This window comes from Phytophthora sojae (genome assembly GCF_000149755.1).
Source record: "Phytophthora sojae unplaced genomic scaffold PHYSOscaffold_9, whole genome shotgun sequence".
Classification (NCBI taxonomy): domain Eukaryota; phylum Oomycota; class Peronosporomycetes; order Peronosporales; family Peronosporaceae; genus Phytophthora; species Phytophthora sojae.
This window is the reverse complement of record NW_009258123.1, coordinates 3,193,399-3,214,567: the sequence shown is the minus strand read 5'-3', so window position 1 is coordinate 3,214,567 and position 21,169 is coordinate 3,193,399. Positions and strand designations below refer to the sequence as shown.

The window sequence follows — 21,169 nt, the reverse complement described above, 5'->3', positions numbered from 1 at the left end:
GAGTCTTGTGTTCGATCTTGGGTGATGGCAGAAGATTCTTCACGTAGATGGCTGTCATGGCCGCATCAGCCCAGAAGCTCTTGTCCAGCTTGGCGTGATGCAGCATGCTGCGGCCAATCGTGACGATGGTCCGGATGGCGCGTTCTGCCGTGCCGTTGGTCTGGTGCGCGTACGGAACCGTGGTTTGCTGCTCGATGCCTTCGACTTCGTAGAAGGCCTTGAGCGAGTTGGTCGCGAACTCACGGGCTCCGTCGTGCCGCACAAACTTGACCTTCTTGCCGAACTGCGTCTGCACCTTCGTGACGTACATCTTGATGCAGTCCTCGCTCTCCGACTTGGCACGCAGGCAGAACCCCTTCATGCATCCGCTGGCTTCGTCCACGATCAGCAGCAGATACTTGCTGCCACCCAGTGACTCTTCTTCCATGGGGCCGCACACGTCGAAGTGGAGCAGCTCGAACGTGTCGTAGTGACGCTTGTCACGGTTGCTTGGGAACGGCTTCTGGACCATTTTCCCTTGCTGGCAGCCGCGACACACGCTTGGTCCACTCGACTTGGAAGGTGCCTTCGCGTCCTTGATCATGTTGTTGTCGACCATCTTGCGAAGCACCTCCACCGGAGCGTGACCCATACGCGCGTGTAAGTCGACCGTCTTCCCACTGGTCGCCGCATTCGCCGATCGCTGAGGCGTCTGGAGCCAGTAGAGTCCATCCACGAGGTTTGCCGTCGCCACCACTTGCTTGGAGCCCTTGTGCGCAATCTGCATCTTGGTGCTGTCGAACACGACTTGGAACAGACCACTCTTGTTGATCTGTGGCACCGAAAGCAGATTCTTGCTCATGCTTGGGACGTACAGCGCGTTCTTGATCTCGATGTCGCGCTCGTCGCCGTTGGGCAGAACCACTCGTTCCACGATGGTCCCCACACCCATGATGGCCGCCTTGTTGCCGTCGGCCACCGAAAGTTCGCCTTCATTCCGCTCAATCAAATGAGCGAACTTGGCCTTGTCGTTGCAGATGTGGTGCGTTGCGCCGCTGTCGACCGCCCACAACCCGGACACATTCTTGCCCGTCGAAATGCCACACTCCAGTGAGACCGCGAACGCCACTCGATCATAGCCGTAGTCGTAGTTGTAGCTGGCGTCGTCGTTCCTCCACTGGGCATTGTTGGCCCCGCGTCCACGGCCATTGCCATTGCCGCCGCGTCTTGGGCCCCGATTCTCGTCCTTCTGCTTGGTCCAGCACTTGTCAATCGTGTGCCCCAATTTCCCGCAGTACGTACACTGGCGAGACTCTCGGTCGGTGTTGAACGCCTTGGCCGCATTCTCCGTCTTCACCGTCGCCGTCTTCTCGCCTTGTCTCTTGATGTGCTCATTCGTCAGCACCTTCACGACGTATTGCGATCGTAGTTCAGCGCTGCTCATCTCCAAGTTCAGCACGACGTTCTCGTAGCTCTTGGGGAGGCTGCGCAACAGGCAGATCGCCACGTCCTCATCCTCCATCTTGGCGCCGATGCTGCTGAGCTTGGCGCTGATGTTGAGGACCTCGTTGCAATGATGCAAGACGTTGCCGCCTTCCGACATCTCCATGCGGAAGAGTTGGCGCTTCAGGTAGATGCGTCCAGCCTTCTGCGAACCACCGTACAGCGTCTTCAGGCGCGTCCACGCAACCCACGCTTCCTCGCAGTCGTCGACCACATGGTGGTAGTCCGCGTCCATGTGGAGCAACATCAGTCCGAACGCGATGTTGCTCGACTTGACGTAGTCGTCCTTGGCCCGCGAGTCCGTGAAGCTCGGCGTCGTCTCGCGGTTCACGACATGCCACGTCGACTTGGTCAGGAACACGCCACGCATGTAGCGGTTCCACGTCGCGTAGTTGTCCCCGTTGAACTTGTCAATGGAGACCTTGGTCGAGGCGTCTTGGGCAGAGGACATGGTGCTTGGGCTCATAACCTGATGGAAGGTATGGATCTTGGACACGAAGCTCTGACGAAGCGGAGGGAGGGACGTCGCAGACGGCGGGACCAGAGCGAAGGCACTTGAGGGGTAGAATGAAGATTCGAAAGTGATTGAATTGTTGGAGCTTACACCCTACTGTTATAGACACGCGACCCTGCGTCCTATCACCTAGTGCATCTAATCAACCATCACTCACCGGTGTTCATCCAATCATCCTACTCGTCTAATCATCGGTGGCGTAAACAACTTACCGTAATCACCATAATCAACGTGGGTTCGGATTGGACCGGTTCGGGTTAACCGGTTAATGGGTATAACTGGTACACAGTACCCAAGACCAGCAACCCTCAATACGCCCCCTCAATGCGAAGTCCCACGAATGCCGAGAGCCACCGTCAGATCCGTGTGGCGTGGTCCCGCAAGCGCCTTCGTCATGATGTCCGCTAGCATCACAGAAGTCTCGCAGTACTGGAGCTTGACTTCGCCGCGCTTGACTTCATCGCGGATGTGGTGGTACTTGATGTCGATGTGCTTGGCGCGACCGTGGTTCACTGGGTTCTTCGTCATCTTGATGCACGACTGGTTGTCTTCGCGGATCATGAGTTCGGGTCCAGTCTCATTAGCGGCCGCCAGAATCTCGCATAGCAGGCGATGAATCCACTTGCCTTCTTGGATAGCCAGACTGAGCGCGATGTACTCCGCTTCATTGCTTCTTGCTTCCCCAGCTCACAGGCGCACTCATGAGCATGAACGTGTAGCCTGAAGTGGACTTGCGGTCGGCGAGGTCGCCGGCCCAGTCCGCGTCCGAGTAGCCACGAAAGTCGATCTTGTCGCCCGGCTTGAAGCAGATCCCATGCGTCTTGGTGCCTTGCAGGTATCGAAAGATACGCTTGACCGCAACCCAGTGTTCCTCTTGGGGGTTCTCCATGAAGCGCGATACATAGCCAACGGCGTACGCGATGTCTGGGCGCGTGGCGGTCATCAGGTGCATCAGAGCACCAACAGCTTCGCGAAACGGAGCGTTCACCTTGGTCGCCGCGTCGCTTGGAACCAGTCGAGTGCTCATGTCCACCGGACTCACCACGGCCTTGCACTCGTCCATGGCGAAGCGCTTCAGGATGTCGTCCACGTATCGCCGCTGGCACATGGTCACGCTGCCGTCCGGGCCGTCCACCAACTCGATCCCAAGAACAAACGCGCACTTGCCGCTGTCGGTCATCTCGAAGCGCGTCTTCAGGTCGGTCTTCGTGCGTGCGATCAGCTCGGGCGAACTCCCGGTAATCAGTACGTCATCCACGTACACCAGTACAAGCACGCAGTGACCGTCCACCACCTTGATGTAGAGGCACGGATCGAAGGCCGACACTTGGAAGCCGATGGAGCACACGAACTCGTCGAAGGTCTCGTTCCACACTCGCGAAGCTTGCTTGAGACCGTAGATGGCCTTCACCAGTTCCAGGCAGTCGAAGTCACCATTCAGTTCGACGCCTTCCGGAACCACGCAGAAGACCACCTCCTTCATTATCCCGTACAGGAATGCCGTCACCACGTCGAGTTGGTCGAGGGGCCAGCCAAAATACTTAGCAATTGCGATCACCATGCGCAGCGTCACATACTTGACCACGGGCGAGAACGTCTCGGTGTAGTCAATGCCGTACTTCTGCTTGAAGCCCTTGGCCACGAGGCGCGCCTTGTACTTCTCGATCGAGCCGTCCGCTTTGCGCTTGATCTTGAACACCCACTTGGTATCGATGGCGCGTTGTCCGTTAGGCAACTTGGCAGCTCGAAACACACCACGCAGTCGCATCGACTTGAGCTCCGCGCGGATCGCTTTGCGCCAGTGCAATTGATCAGGACCGTTCACAGCCTCTTGGAACGTCGTCGGCTCCGATAGATCGGCTGCTGCTTCCACAGCGTTGGCACTGGCACGCCAAAACACTGGAGGCGTCGAGTCGTCGTCTTCATCTTGGTCCCCAGACTTTTCTTCTTCGTCGGGGTCGGCTCGGCGCGAGGAGGATACGTCCGGCGCACTTGCTTCTTCTAAGCCAGCTCGGTGACGAACGGGGCGCGATCTTCTGGCAGTGTTGTCGTCGCCACTCGGTCGGTACTTGCGCTTCCCCGCCTGCTTGAAGCTCGTTTGGCGCGGTCCATCGTTGTCGTCCAGGTCCAGCGCGTCCAAGTCCAACACAGCATCATCGACGTCTTCATCCGAAGTATGCGTCGAAAGTCCAAAGGTCGACTCATCGAAGTTGACATCGCGACTGATAACCACCTGCCCCGCCTCGATGTCATAAACTCGATATGCCTTGGACACTTCTTCGTAGCCGAGGAACAGCCCGGCGCGAGCCTTGGGGTCCCACTTGCGCCGTCTTTCCTTCGGCGTCAGGATGTACGTCTGGCATCCGAACACACGCATGTGCTTCACACTCGGCTTGGACTTGTAAACGATCTCGAACGGAGTCTTGTGTTCGATCTTGGGTGATGGCAGACGATTCTTCACGTAGATGGCTGTCATGGCCGCCTCAGCCCAGAAGCTCTTGTCCAGCTTGGCGTGATGCAGCATGCTGCGGCCAATCGTGACGATGGTCCGGATGGCGCGTTCTGCCGTGCCGTTGGTCTGGTGCGCGTACGGAACCGTGGTTTGCTGCTCGATGCCTTCGACTTCGTAGAAGGCCTTGAGCGAGTTGGTCGCGAACTCACGGGCTCCGTCGTGCCGCACAAACTTGACCTTCTTGCCGAACTGCGTCTGCACCTTCGTGACGTACATCTTGATGCAGTCCTCGCTCTCCGACTTGGCACGCAGGCAGAACCCCTTCATGCATCCGCTGGCTTCGTCCACGATCAGCAGCAGATACTTGCTGCCACCCAGTGACTCTTCTTCCATGGGTCCGCACACGTCGAAGTGGAGCAGCTCGAACGTGTCGTAGTGACGCTTGTCACGGTTGCTTGGGAACGGCTTCTGGACCATTTTCCCTTGCTGGCAGCCGCGACACACGCTTGGTCCACTCGACTTGGAAGGTGCCTTCGCGTCCTTGATCATGTTGTTGTCGACCATCTTGCGAAGCACCTCCACCGGAGCGTGACCCATACGCGCGTGTAAGTCGACCGTCTTCCCACTGGTCGCCGCATTCGCCGATCGCTGAGGCGTCTGGAGCCAGTAGAGTCCATCCACGAGGTTTGCCGTCGCCACCACTTGCTTGGAGCCCTTGTGCGCAATCTGCATCTTGGTGCTGTCGAACACGACTTGGAACAGGCCACTCTTGTTGATCTGTGGCACCGAAAGCAGATTCTTGCTCATGCTTGGGACGTACAGCGCGTTCTTGATCTCGATGTCGCGCTCGTCGCCGTTGGGCAGAACCACTCGTTCCACGATGGTCCCCACAACCATGGTGGCCGCCTTGTTGCCGTCGGCCACCGAAAGTTCGCCTTCATTCCGCTTGATGGAAGGTATGGATCTTGGACACGAAGCTCGGACGAAGCGGAGGGAGGGACGTCGCAGACGGCGGGACCGGAGCGAAGGCACTTGAGGGGTAGAATGAAGATTCGAAAGTGATTGAATTGTTGGAGCTTACACCCTACTGTTATAGACACGCGACCCTGCGTCCTATCACCTAGTGCATCTAATCAACCATCACTCACCGGTGTTCATCCAATCATCCTACTCGTCTAATCATCGGTGGCGTAAACAACTTACCGTAATCACCATAATCAACGTGGGTTCGGATTGGACCGGTTCGGGTTAACCGGTTAATGGGTACAACTGGTACACAGTACCCAAGACCAGCAACCCTCAATACGCCCCCTCAATGCGAAGTCCCACGAATGCCGAGAGCCACCGTCAGATCCGTGTGGCGTGGTCCCGCAAGCGCCTTCGTCATGATGTCCGCTAGCATCACAGAAGTCTCGCAGTACTGGAGCTTGACTTCGCCGCGCTTGACTTCATCGCGGATGTGGTGGTACTTGATGTCGATGTGCTTGGCGCGACCGTGGTTCACTGGGTTCTTCGTCATCTTGATGCACGACTGGTTGTCTTCGCGGATCATGAGTTCGGGTCCAGTCTCATTAGCGGCCGCCAGAATCTCGCATAGCAGGCGATGAATCCACTTGCCTTCTTGGATAGCCAGACTGAGCGCGATGTACTCCGCTTCATTGCTTCTTGCTTCCCCAGCTCACAGGCGCACTCATGAGCATGAACGTGTAGCCTGAAGTGGACTTGCGGTCGGCGAGGTCGCCGGCCCAGTCCGCGTCCGAGTAGCCACGAAAGTCGATCTTGTCGCCCGGCTTGAAGCAGATCCCATGCGTCTTGGTGCCTTGCAGGTAGCGAAAGATACGCTTGACCGCAACCCAGTGTTCCTCTTGGGGGTTCTCCATGAAGCGCGATACATAGCCAACGGCGTACGCGATGTCTGGGCGCGTGGCGGTCATCAGGTGCATCAGAGCACCAACAGCTTCGCGAAACGGAGCGTTCACCTTGGTCGCCGCGTCGCTTGGAACCAGTCGAGTGCTCATGTCCACCGGACTCACCACGGCCTTGCACTCGTCCATGGCGAAGCGCTTCAGGATGTCGTCCACGTATCGCCGCTGGCACATGGTCACGCTGCCGTCCAGGCCGTCCACCAACTCGATCCCAAGAACAAACGCGCACTTGCCGCTGTCGGTCATCTCGAAGCGCGTCTTCAGGTCGGTCTTCGTGCGTGCGATCAGCTCGGGCGAACTTCCGGTAATCAGTACGTCATCCACGTACACCAGTACAAGCACGCAGTGACCGTCCACCACCTTGATGTAGAGGCACGGATCGAAGGCCGACACTTGGAAGCCGATGGAGCACACGAACTCGTCGAAGGTCTCGTTCCACACTCGCGAAGCTTGCTTGAGACCGTAGATGACCTTCACCAGTTCCAGGCAGTCGAAGTCACCATCCAGTTCGACGCCTTCCGGAACCACGCAGAAGACCACCTCCTTCATTATCCCGTACAGGAATGCTGTCACCACGTCGAGTTGGTCGAGGGGCCAGCCAAAATACTTAGCAATCGCGATCACCATGCGCAGTGTCACATACTTGACCACGGGCGAGAACGTCTCGGTGTAGTCAATGCCGTACTTCTGCTTGAAGCCCTTGGCCACGAGGCGCGCCTTGTACTTCTCGATCGAGCCGTCCGCTTTGCGCTTGATCTTGAACACCCACTTGGTATCGATGGCGCGTTGTCCGTTAGGCAACTTGGCAGCTCGAAACACACCACGCAGTCGCATCGACTTGAGCTCCGCGCGGATCGCTTTGCGCCAGTGCACTTGATCAGGACCGTTCACAGCCTCTTGGAACGTCGTCGGCTCCGATAGATCGGCTGCTGCTTCCACAGCGTTGGCACTGGCACGCCAAAACACTGGAGGTGTCGAGTCGTCGTCTTCATCTTGGTCCCCAGACTTTTCTTCTTCGTCGGGGTCGGCTCGGCGCGAGGAGGATACGTCCGGCGCACTTGCTTCTTCTAAGCCAGCTCGGTGGCGAACGGGGCGCGATCTTCTGGCAGTGTTGTCGTCGCCACTCGGTCGGTACTTGCGCTTCCCCGCCTGCTTGAAGCTCGTTTGGCGCGGTCCATCGTTGTCGTCCAGGTCCAGCGCGTCCAAGTCCAGCACAGCATCATCGACGTCTTCATCCGAAGTATGCGTCGAAAGTCCAAAGGTCGACTCATCGAAGTTGACATCGCGACTGATAACCACCTGCCCCGCCTCGATGTCATAAACTCGATACGCCTTGGACACTTCTTCGTAGCCGAGGAACAGCCCGGCGCGAGCCTTGGGGTCCCACTTGCGCCGTCTTTCCTTCGGCGTCAGGATGTACGTCTGGCATCCGAACACACGCATGTGCTTCACACTCGGCTTGGACTTGTAAACGATCTCGAACGGAGTCTTGTGTTCGATCTTGGGTGATGGCAGACGATTCTTCACGTAGATGGCTGTCATGGCCGCCTCAGCCCAGAAGCTCTTGTCCAGCTTGGCGTGATGCAGCATGCTGCGGCCAATCGTGACGATGGTCCGGATGGCGCGTTCTGCCGTGCCGTTGGTCTGGTGCGCGTACGGAACCGTGGTTTGCTGCTCGATGCCTTCGACTTCGTAGAAGGCCTTGAGCGAGTTGGTCGCGAACTCACGGGCTCCGTCGTGCCGCACAAACTTGACCTTCTTGCCGAACTGCGTCTGCACCTTCGTGACGTACATCTTGATGCAGTCCTCGCTCTCCGACTTGGCACGCAGACAGAACCCCTTCATGCATCCGCTGGCTTCGTCCACGATCAGCAGCAGGTACTTGCTGCCACCCAGTGACTCTTCTTCCATGGGGCCGCACACGTCGAAGTGGAGCAGCTCGAACGTGTCGTAGTGACGCTTGTCACGGTTGCTTGGGAACGGCTTCTGGACCATTTTCCCTTGCTGGCAGCCGCGACACACGCTTGGTCCACTCGACTTGGAAGGTGCCTTCGCGTCCTTGATCATGTTGTTGTCGACCATCTTGCGAAGCACCTCCACCGGAGCGTGACCCATACGCGCGTGTAAGTCGACCGTCTTCCCACTGGTCGCCGCATTCGCCGATCGCTGAGGCGTCTGGAGCCAGTAGAGTCCATCCACGAGGTTTGCCGTCGCCACCACTTGCTTGGAGCCCTTGTGCGCAATCTGCATCTTGGTGCTGTCGAACACGACTTGGAACAGACCACTCTTGTTGATCTGTGGCACCGAAAGCAGATTCTTGCTCATGCTTGGGACGTACAGCGCGTTCTTGATCTCGATGTCGCGCTCGTCGCCGTTGGGCAGAACCACTCGTTCCACGATGGTCCCCACACCCATGATGGCCGCCTTGTTGCCGTCGGCCACCGAAAGTTCGCCTTCATTCCGCTCAATCAAATGAGCGAACTTGGCCTTGTCGTTATTGTCGTTGCAGATGTGGTGCGTTCCGCCGCTGTCGACCGCCCACAACCCGGACATATTCTTGCCCGTCGAAATGCCACACTCCAGTGAGACCGCGAACGCCACTCGATCATAGCCGTAGTCGTAGTTGTAGCTGGCGTCGTCGTTCCTCCACTGGGCATTGTTGGCCCCGCGTCCACGGCCATTGCCATTGCCGCCGCGTCTTGGGCCCCGATTCTCGTCCTTCTGCTTGGTCCAGCACTTGTCAATCGTGTGCCCCAATTTCCCGCAGTACGTACACTGGCGAGACTCTCGGTCGGTGTTGAACGCCTTGGCCGCATTCTCCGTCTTCACCGTCGCCGTCTTCTCGCCTTGTCTCTTGATGTGCTCATTCGTCAGCACCTTCGCGACGTCTTGCGATCGTAGTTCAGCGCTGCTCATCTCCAAGTTCAGCACGACGTTCTCGTAGCTCTTGGGGAGGCTGCGCAACAGGCAGATCGCCACGTCCTCATCCTCCATCTTGGCGCCGATGCTGCTGAGCTTGGCGCTGATGTTGAGGACCTCGTTGCAATGATGCAAGACGTTGCCGCCTTCCGACATCTCCATGCTGAAGAGTTGGCGCATCAGGTAGATGCGTCCAGCCTTCTGCGAACCACCGTACAGCGTCTTCAGGCGCGTCCACGCAACCCACGCTTCCTCGCAGTCGTCGACCACATGGTGGTAGTCCGCGTCCATGTGGAGCAACATCAGTCCGAACGCGATGTTGCTCGACTTGACGTAGTCGTCCTTGGCCCGCGAGTCCGTGAAGCTCGGCGTCGTCTCGCGGTTCACGACATGCCACGTCGACTTGGTCAGGAACACGCCACGCATGTAGCGGTTCCACGTCGCGTAGTTGTCCCCGTTGAACTTGTCAATGGAGACCTTGGTCGAGGCGTCTTGGGCAGAGGACATGGTGCTTGGGCTCATAACCTGATGGAAGGTATGGATCTTGGACACGAAGCTCGGACGAAGCGGAGGGAGGGACGTCGCAGACGGCGGGACCGGAGCGAAGGCACTTGAGGGGTAGAATGAAGATTCGAAAGTGATTGAATTGTTGGAGCTTACACCCTACTGTTATAGACACGCGACCCTGCGTCCTATCACCTAGTGCATCTAATCAACCATCACTCACCGGTGTTCATCCAATCATCCTACTCGTCTAATCATCGGTGGCCTAAACAACTTACCGTAATCACCATAATCAACGTGGGTTCGGATTGGACCGGTTCGGGTTAACCGGTTAATGGGTACAACTGGTACACAGTACCCAAGACCAGCAACCCTCAATAACGGTCAACGCTGTCGACCAGTCTCCCGGGTTTCCCGATTACGCACCGAACCACAATGGTGGTTCGAAACCTCTGAAGGAGCGGTTCCGGCCCGACGAGTATGAGGTCATTCTGGATAGCAATCCTGGTGGGCGCATGTTCCGACGACGCGTCGAACACCTTTTGTTCCACAAGCGCAGCACGCTACCGGATAGCACTCTCGAGGTTCTGTCCGAGGTCGTGACCTACATGAAAGAGAACGGCTGACTTTCTGGCACGCCGGTCACTGGGTCACGTTCGATGCGGACAGCGTGGAGGCCGCCAAGGCCCAGGTGGCACGCAAGAAACTTCATGACGCGGCCATCAAGGACTACAACAAGTTGATCGCCAAGCTGAAAGTGTCTGGAGCGCCCAAGACCATCCTGCACGAACCAGGCATTTGGGTGTACCCCGCCAAGCTGTGTCACCGGATCCTGTTCGACCGGTCGGAGACAAACCTCGGCACCGAGCCATACACAATGATGGAGCAGCTGGCGATCCTGGACCGCGCGGAACCCGCCCGCATCCAGTGGACCGGATGGTCCACCAACGACCTCGTCGCTGTTCGTCCTCACGAGATCCGAGACATGATCCTGCCTCCAAACGAGCTGCGCGGCAACTGGGTCTCTGTCGAGCACCAAAACTAGTCGCACATTCGGTGTCGCTTTCCGCTAACTGCATAATTCCACACTCCTCATGTTCATCACTTGTCTTTCGTTCCCTTGTCACTCATTCAGTCTGGCTGCTCCAGATTCGGTCCGTTCACACTCGTTCACTTCACGATCACTTGTCCATTCTGTCTGCTAACACTCAGTCTCATTCACAATATCCATGCGTCGTCACTATCAAATCCACAATCAAAAATCACATTCAGGTTCAGTCGGTTCACACATCCGCGGTCAGGATCGGCCGAGTCATCCGGTGTGCTAGACACTGAGGTGATCATCACCAGCCTGCATAGACTGGAACCGGGCCTTAGCGCGGGCACTCTGGTTAAATTCATAGAGAAGTGCACCACAGTTGAGCTGGGTTACTGGCAACCACTCCGGATCATCATATCCTTTCCACTTGACCTGGTACTCGCGAATTCGCTTGGACGTGCGCGTACGTTTAGTCCACCGGAGGTCCAGAATCTTTTCCACTTCGTACTCGGCATTCTGTTCGTCCGGCTCCCAGCTATCCTCAGGCAACAACGCCGCATCGAAATCGTCGTCGTCATCCAGTTCGAGCGCTACGGTAGGTCGTTTCGGGAACAGCGCTCGAGGTTTAAGGCGACTGATGTGTACCCACGGGTTGACGCGGTATCCTGTGTCCTCAACCTTGAGCTTCACGCGGAAGTCGTCATGAACTTCGTCGATCCTGAACGGCCCGTGCCACATGTGAGCCAACTTGCGGCTCAGTCCTGTCTGGACCTTGGGGATGTAAAGCCATACCGAATCTCCCTTCTCGAATCCGGTCTTCAATCGTTCGGAGAGTTCTTTCCACTTTCGTGTCTGCTCCTCAGATCGTGTCCGTTTCGCCTGTTTCTGAAGATCTTCGGCACATGCGATCGCGTAGCTGTAGTCGCGCTGAAACTTTCGACGCCACTCGTATGCTGTACGCTCAGGCACACTGGATGGCTTTGGCCCTAGCATCGCCGACACCGTTCCCTGTGCGTCCCAACCGTGTACCAGATAGAATGGTGTATCCAGTCTGGTCGCGTCGAAAGAGGTATTCAGTGCGAACATCAGTCGTTCTGCATGGTCATCCCAGTCAGACTGGTCTGCTTCGGCAATGTAGGCACGGACGCTCCAAATGACGGTCTGGACGGACCGCTCCTGTTGGCCGTTCGCCTAGGCCAGGGTCACACGTTGACGGCTACCCAACAGCTCCCGAAAACGAGTGAACACCTCACTCATGAAGCGAGGACCTTATCGTGTCTGATCATCGACGACGCACCAAAATTCCGAAAGACTCGCTCTTCGTATGCCTCAGCGACATCCTGTGCCGTCGTAGACGACATGGGTTTACACATCACGTAGCCAGAGAATGAATCTTGGAACAACAGCAGGAAAGTGTTTCCCCGTGCTGACTTGGGCATGTGCGTCACAAAATCCATAGACACTACTTCGAATGGTCGTCGAGGCTCGATGTTACCAGGCGACGGTCCAGGATTGGGAGGTCGCCCCTTTCCGCTTGCACAATCGACACACTCCTTCACAAAACGTTCGACATCGGCGTACATACCGGGCCAATATATTGAGGGTTGCTGGTCTTGGGTACTGTATACCAGTTGTACCCATTAACCGGTTAACCCGAACCGGTCCAATCCGAACCCACGTTGATTATGGTGATTACGGTAAGTTGTTTACGCCACCGATGATTAGACGAGTAGGATGATTGGATGAACACCGGTGAGTGATGGTTGATTAGATGCACTAGGTGATAGGACGCAGGGTCGCGTGTCTATAACAGTAGGGTGTAAGCTCCAACAATTCAATCACTTTCGAATCTTCATTCTACCCCTCAAGTGCCTTCGCTCCGGTCCCGCCGTCTGCGACGTCCCTCCCTCCGCTTCGTCCGAGCTTCGTGTCCAAGATCCATACCTTCCATCAGGTTATGAGCCCAAGCACCATGTCCTCTGCCCAAGACGCCTCGACCAAGGTCTCCATTGACAAGTTCAACGGGGACAACTACGCGACGTGGAACCGCTACATGCGTGGCGTGTTCCTGACCAAGTCGACGTGGCATGTCGTGAACCGCGAGACGACGCCGAGCTTCACGGACTCGCGGGCCAAGGACGACTACGTCAAGTCGAGCAACATCGCGTTCGGACTGATGTTGCTCCACATGGACGCGGACTACCACCATGTGGTCGACGACTGCGAGGAAGCGTGGGTTGCGTGGACGCGCCTGAAGACGCTGTACGGTGGTTCGCAGAAGGCTGGACGCATCTACCTGAAGCGCCAACTCTTCAGCATGGAGATGTCGGAAGGCGGCAACGTCTTGCATCATTGCAACGAGGTCCTCAACATCAGCGCCAAGCTCAGCAGCATCGGCGCCAAGATGGAGGATGAGGACGTGGCGATCTGCCTGTTGCGCAGCCTCCCCAAGAGCTACGAGAACGTCGTGCTGAACTTGGAGATGAGCAGCGCTGAACTACGATCGCAAGACGTCGTGAAGGTGCTGACGAATGAGCACATCAAGAGACAAGGCGAGAAGACGGCGACGGTGAAGACGGAGAATGCGGCCAAGGCGTTCAACACCGACCGAGAGTCTCGCCAGTGTACGTACTGCGGGAAATTGGGGCACACGATTGACAAGTGCTGGACCAAGCAGAAGGACGAGAATCGGGGCCCAAGACGCGGCGGCAATGGCAATGGCCGTGGACGCGGGGCCAACAATGCCCAGTGGAGGAACGACGACGCCAGCTACAACTACGACTACGGCTATGATCGAGTGGCGTTCGCGGTCTCACTGGAGTGTGGCATTTCGACGGGCAAGAATGTGTCCGGGTTGTGGGCGGTCGACAGCGGCGCAACGCACCGCATCTGCAACGACAAGGCCAAGTTCGCTCATTTGATTGAGCGGAATGAAGGCGAACTTTCGGTGGCCGACGGCAACAAGGCGGCCATCATGGGTGTGGGGACCATCGTGGAACGAGTGGTTCTGCCCAACGGCGACGAGCGCGACATCGAGATCAAGAACGCGCTGTACGTCCCAAGCATGAGCAAGAATCTGCTTTCGGTGCCACAGATCAACAAGAGTGGTCTGTTCCAAGTCGTGTTCGACAGCACCAAGATGCAGATTGCGCACAAGGGCTCCAAGCAAGTGGTGGCGACGGCAAACCTCGTGGATGGACTCTACTGGCTCCAGACGCCTCAGCGATCGGCGAATGCGGCGACCAGTGGGAAGACGGTCGACTTACACGCGCGTATGGGTCACGCTCCGGTGGAGGTGCTTCGCAAGATGGTCGACAACAACATGATCAAGGACGCGAAGGCACCTTCCAAGTCGAGTGGACCAAGCGTGTGTCGCGGCTGCCAGCAAGGGAAAATGGTCCAGAAGCCGTTCCCAAGCAACCGTGACAAGCGTCACTACGACACGTTCGAGCTGCTCCACTTCGACGTGTGCGGCCCCATGGAAGAAGAGTCACTGGGTGGCAGCAAGTATCTGCTGCTGATCGTGGACGAAGCCAGCGGATGCATGAAGGGGTTCTGCCTGCGTGCCAAGTCGGAGAGCGAGGACTGCATCAAGATGTACGTCACGAAGGTGCAGACGCAGTTCGGCAAGAAGGTCAAGTTTGTGCGGCACGACGGAGCCCGTGAGTTCGCGACCAACTCGCTCAAGGCCTTCTACGAAGTCGAAGGCATCGAGCAGCAAACCACGGTTCCGTACGCGCACCAGACCAACGGCACGGCAGAACGCGCCATCCGGACCATCGTCACGCTTGGCCGCAGCATGCTGCATCACGCCAAGCTGGACAAGAGCTTCTGGGCTGAGGCGGCCATGACAGCCATCTACGTGAAGAATCGTCTGCCATCACCCAAGATCGAACACAAGACTCCGTTCGAGATCGTTTACAAGTCCAAGCCGAGTGTGAAGCACATGCGTGTGTTCGAATGCCAGACGTACATCCTGACGCCGAAGGAAAGACGGCGCAAGTGGGACCCCAAGGCTCGCGCCGGGCTGTTCCTCGGCTACGAAGAAGTGTCCAAGGCGTATCGAGTTTATGACATCGAGGCGGGGCAGGTGGTTATCAGTCGCGATGTCAACTTCGATGAGTCGACCTTTGGACTTTCGACGCATACTTCGGATGAAGACGTCGATGATGCTGTGCTGGACTTGGACGCGCTGGACCTGGACGACAACGATGGACCGCGCCAAACGAGCTTCCAGCAGGCGGGGAAGCGCAAGTACCGACCGAGTGGCGACGACAACACTGCCAGAAGATCGCGCCCCGTTCGCCACCGAGCTGGCTTAGAAGAAGCAAGTGCGCCGGACGTATCCTCCTCGCGCCGAGCCGACCCCGACGAAGAAGAAACGTCTGGGGACCAAGATGAAGACGACGACTCGACGCCTCCAGTGTTTTGGCGTGCCAGTGCCAACGCTGTGGAAGCAGCAGCCGATCTATCGGAGCCGACGACGTCCCAAGAGGCTGTGAACGGTCCTGATCAAGTGCACTGGCGCAAAGCGATCCGCGCGGAGCTCAAGTCGATGCGACTGCGTGGTGTGTTTCGAGCTGCCAAGTTGCCTAACGGACAACGCGCCATCGATACCAAGTGGGTGTTCAAGATCAAGCGCAAAGCGGACGGCTCGATCGAGAAGTACAAGGCGCGCCTCGTGGCCAAGGGCTTCAAGCAGAAGTACGGCATTGACTACACCGAGACGTTCTCGCCCGTGGTCAAGTATGTGACGCTGCGCATGGTGATCGCGATTGCTAAGTATTTTGGCTGGCCCCTCGACCAACTCGACGTGGTGACAGCATTCCTGTACGGGATAATGAAGGAGGTGGTCTTCTGCGTGGTTCCGGAAGGCGTCGAACTGGATGGTGACTTCGACTGCCTGGAACTGGTGAAGGCCATCTACGGTCTCAAGCAAGCTTCGCGAGTGTGGAACGAGACCTTCGACGAGTTCGTGTGCTCCATCGGCTTCCAAGTGTCGGCCTTCGATCCGTGCCTCTACATCAAGGTGGTGGACGGTCACTGCGTGCTTGTACTGGTGTACGTGGATGACGTACTGATTACCGGGAGTTCGCCCGAGCTGATCGCACGCACGAAGACCGACCTGAAGACGCGCTTCGAGATGACCGACAGCGGCAAGTGCGCGTTTGTTCTTGGGATCGAGTTGGTGGACGGCCCGGACGGCAGCGTGACCATGTGCCAGCGGCGATACGTGGACGACATCCTGAAGCGCTTCGCCATGGACGAGTGCAAGGCCGTGGTGAGTCCGGTGGACATGAGCACTCGACTGGTTCCAAGCGACGCGGCGACCAAGGTGAACGCTCCGTTTCGCGAAGCTGTTGGTGCTCTGATGCACCTGATGACCGCCACGCGCCCAGACATCGCGTACGCCGTTGGCTATGTATCGCGCTTCATGGAGAACCCCCAAGAGGAACACTGGGTTGCGGTCAAGCGTATCTTTCGCTACCTGCAAGGCACCAAGACGCATGGGATCTGCTTCAAGCCGGGCGACAAGATCGACTTTCGTGGCTACTCGGACGCGGACTGGGCCGGCGACCTCGCCGACCGCAAGTCCACTTCAGGCTACACGTTCATGCTCATGAGTGCGCCTGTGAGCTGGGGAAGCAAGAAGCAATGAAGCGGAGTACATCGCGCTCAGTCTGGCTATCCAAGAAGGCAAGTGGATTCATCGCCTGCTATGCGAGATTCTGGCGGCCGCTAATGAGACTGGACCCGAACTCATGATCCGCGAAGACAACCAGTCGTGCATCAAGATGACGAAGAACCCAGTGAACCACGGTCGCGCCAAGCACATCGACATCAAGTACCACCACATCCGCGATGAAGTCAAGCGCGGCGAAGTCAAGCTCCAGTACTGCGAGACTTCTGTGATGCTAGCGGACATCATGACGAAGGCGCTTGCGGGACCACGCCACACGGATCTGACGGTGGCTCTCGGCATTCGTGGGACTTCGCATTGAGGGGGCGTATTGAGGGTTGCTGGTCTTGGGTACTGTGTACCAGTTGTACCCATTAACCGGTTAACCCGAACCGGTCCAATCCGAATCCACGTTGATTATGGTGATTACGGTAAGTTGTTTATGCCACCGATGATTAGACGAGTAGGATGATTGGACGAACACCGGTGAGTGATGGTTGATTAGATGCACTAGGTGATAGGACGCAGGGTCGCGTGTCTATAACAGTAGGGTGTAAGCTCCAACAATTCAATCACTTTCGAATTTTCATTCTACCCCTCAAGTGCCTTCGCTCCGGTCCCGCCGTCTGCGACGTCCCTCCCTCCGCTTCGTCCGAGCTTCGTGTCCAAGATCCATACCTTCCATCAGGTTATGAGCCCAAGCACCATGTCCTCTGCCCAAGACGCCTCGACCAAGGTCTCCATTGACAAGTTCAACGGGGACAACTACGCGACGTGGAACCGCTACATGCGTGGCGTGTTCCTGACCAAGTCGACGTGGCATGTCGTGAACCGCGAGACGACGCCGAGCTTCACGGACTCGCGGGCCAAGGACGACTACGTCAAGTCGAGCAACATCGCGTTCGGACTGATGTTGCTCCACATGGACGCGGACTACCACCATGTGGTCGACGACTGCGAGGAAGCGTGGGTTGCGTGGACGCGCCTGAAGACGCTGTACGGTGGTTCGCAGAAGGCTGGACGCATCTACCTGAAGCGCCAACTCTTCAGCATGGAGATGTCGGAAGGCGGCAACGTCTTGCATCATTGCAACGAGGTCCTCAACATCAGCGCCAAGCTCAGCAGCATCGGCGCCAAGATGGGGGATGAGGACGTGGCGATCTGCCTGTTGCGCAGCCTCCCCAAGAGCTACGAGAACGTCGTGCTGAACTTGGAGATGAGCAGCGCTGAACTACGATCGCAAGACGTCGTGAAGGTGCTGACGAATGAGCACATCAAGAGACAAGGCGAGAAGACGGCGACGGTGAAGACGGAGAATGCGGCCAAGGCGTTCAACACCGACCGAGAGTCTCGCCAGTGTACGTACTGCGGGAAATTGGGGCACACGATTGACAAGTGCTGGACCAAGCAGAAGGACGAGAATCGGGGCCCAAGACGCGGCGGCAATGGCAATGGCCGTGGACGCGGGGCCAACAATGCCCAGTGGAGGAACGACGACGCCAGCTACAACTACGACTACGGCTATGATCGAGTGGCGTTCGCGGTCTCACTGGAGTGTGGCATTTCGACGGGCAAGAATGTGTCCGGGTTGTGGGCGGTCGACAGCGGCGCAACGCACCACATCTGCAACGACAACGCCAAGTTCGCTCATTTGATTGAGCGGAATGAAGGCGAACTTTCGGTGGCCGACGGCAACAAGGCGGCCATCATGGGTGTGGGGACCATCGTGGAACGAGTGGTTCTGCCCAACGGCGACGAGCGCGACATCGAGATCAAGAACGCGCTGTACGTCCCAAGCATGAGCAAGAATCTGCTTTCGGTGCCACAGATCAACAAGAGTGGTCTGTTCCAAGTCGTGTTCGACAGCACCAAGATGCAGATTGCGCACAAGGGCTCCAAGCAAGTGGTGGCGACGGCAAACCTCGTGGATGGACTCTACTGGCTCCAGACGCCTCAGCGATCGGCGAATGCGGCGACCAGTGGGAAGACGGTCGACTTACACGCGCGTATGGGTCACGCTCCGGTGGAGGTGCTTCGCAAGATGGTCGACAACAACATGATCAAGGACGCGAAGGCACCTTCCAAGTCGAGTGGACCAAGCGTGTGTCGCGGCTGCCAGCAAGGGAAAATGGTCCAGAAGCCGTTCCCAAGCAACCGTGACAAGCGTCACTACGACACGTTCGAGCTGCTCCACTTCGACGTGTGCGGCCCCATGGAAGAAGAGTCACTGGGTGGCAGCAAGTATCTGTTGCTGATCCTGGACGAAGCCAGCGGATGCATGAAGGGGGTCTGCCTGCGTGCCAAGTCGGAGAGCGAGGACTGCATCAAGATGTACGTCACGAAGGTGCAGACGCAGTTCGGCAAGAAGGTCAAGTTTGTGCGGCACGACGGAGCCCGTGAGTTCGCGACCAACTCGCTCAAGGCCTTCTACGAAGTCGAAGGCATCGAGCAGCAAACCACGGTTCCGCACGCGCACCAGACCAACGGCACGGCAGAACGCGCCATCCGGACCATCGTCACGATTGGCCGCAGCATGCTGCATCATGCCAAGCTGGACAAGAGCTTCTGGGCTGAGGCGGCCATGACAGCCATCTACTTGAAGAATCGTCTGCCATCACCCAAGATCGAACACAAGACTCCGTTCGAGATCGTTTACAAGTCCAAGCCGAGTGTGAAGCACATGCGTGTGTTCGGATGCCAGACGTACATCCTGACGCCGAAGGAAAGACGGCGCAAGTGGGACCCCAAGGCTCGCGCCGGGCTGTTCCTCGGCTACGAAGAAGTGTCCAAGGCGTATCGAGTTTATGACATCGAGGCGGGGCAGGTGGTTATCAGTCGCGATGTCAACTTCGATGAGTCGACCTTTGGACTTTCGACGCATACTTCGGATGAAGACGTCGATGATGCTGTGCTGGACTTGGACGCGCTGGACCTGGACGACAACGATGGACCGCGCCAAACGAGCTTCAAGCAGGCGGGGAAGCGCAAGTACCGACCGAGTGGCGACGACAACACTGCCAGAAGATCGCGCCCCGTTCGCCACCGAGCTGGCTTAGAAGAAGCAAGTGCGCCGGACGTATCCTCCTCGCGCCGAGCCGACCCCGACGAAGAAGAAAAGTCTGGGGACCAAGATGAAGACGACGACTCGACGCCTCCAGTGTTTTGGCGTGCCAGTGCCAACGTTGTGGAAGCAGCAGCCGATCTATCGGAGCCGACGACGTTCCAAGAGGCTGTGAACGGTCCTGATCAAGTGCACTGGCGCAAAGCGATCCGCGCGGAGCTCAAGTCGATGCGACTGCGTGGTGTGTTTCGAGCTGCCAAGTTGCCTAACGGACAACGCGCCATCGATACCAAGTGGGTGTTCAAGATCAAGCGCAAAGCGGACGGCTCGATCGAGAAGTGCAAGGCGCGCCTCGTGGCCAAGGGCTTCAAGCAGAAGTACGGCATTGACTACACCGAGACGTTCTCGCCCGTGGTCAAGTATGTGACGCTGCGCATGGTGATCGCGATTGCTAAGTATTTTGGCTGGCCCCTCGACCAACTCGACGTGGTGACAGCATTCCTGTACGGGATAATGAAGGAGGTGGTCTTCTGCGTGGTTCCGGAAGGCGTCGAACTGGATGGTGACTTCGACTGCCTGGAACTGGTGAAGGCCATCTACGGTCTCAAGCAAGCTTCGCGAGTGTGGAACGAGACCTTCGACGAGTTCGTGTGCTCCATCGGCTTCCAAGTGTCGGCCTTCGATCCGTGCCTCTACATCAAGGTGGTGGACGGTCACTGCGTGCTTGTACTGGTGTACGTGGATGACGTACTGATTACCGGGAGTTCGCCCGAGCTGATCGCACGCACGAAGACCGACCTGAAGATGATGGAAGGTATGGATCTTGGACACGAAGCTCGGACGAAGCGGGGGGAGGGACGTCGCAGACGGCGGGACCGGAGCGAAGGCACTTGAGGGGTAGAATGAAGATTCGGAAGTGATTGAATTGTTGGAGCTTACACCCTACTGTTATAGACACGCGACCCTGCGTCCTATCACCTAGTGCATCTAATCAACCATCACTCACCGGTGTTCATCCAATCATCCTACTCGTCTAATCATCGGTGGCGTAAACAACTTACCGTAATCACCATAATCAACGTGGGTTCGGATTGGACCGGTTCGGGTTAACCGGTTAATGGGTACAACTGGTACACAGTACCCAAGACCAGCAACCCTCAATACAACTGGTACACAGTACCCAAGACCAGCAACCCTCAATACAACTGGTACACAGTACCCAAGACCAGCAACCCTCAATACGCCCCCTCAATGCGAAGTCCCACGAATGCCGAGAGCCACCGTCAGATCCGTGTGGCGTGGTCCCGCAAGCGCCTTCGTCATGATGTCCGCTAGCATCACAGAAGTCTCGCAGTGCTGGAGCTTGACTTCGCCGCGCTTGACTTCATCGCGGATGTGGTGGTACTTGATGTCGATGTGCTTGGCGCGACCGTGGTTCACTGGGTTCTTCGTCATCTTGATGCACGACTGGTTGTCTTCGCGGATCATGAGTTCGGGTCCAGTCTCATTAGCGGCCGCCAGAATCTCGCATAGCAGGTGATGAATCCACTTGCCTTCTTGGATAGCCAGACTGAGCGCGATGTACTCCGCTTC

General features: G+C 57.4%; 1 protein-coding gene across 1 annotated transcript; it reads left to right on the top strand.

Annotated features, from left to right (window-relative positions):
* Positions 1 to 10,231: 10,231 nt before the first annotated feature.
* On the top strand, positions 10,232 to 10,841 carry PHYSODRAFT_251017 (hypothetical protein; the record flags this gene model as incomplete). Its single annotated transcript, XM_009536896.1, has 2 exons — positions 10,232 to 10,237; positions 10,371 to 10,841. 2 exons carry the CDS (start codon positions 10,232 to 10,234, stop codon positions 10,839 to 10,841), a joined length of 477 nt encoding a protein of 158 aa, XP_009535191.1.
* Between the last annotated feature and the right edge of the window lie 10,328 nt (positions 10,842 to 21,169).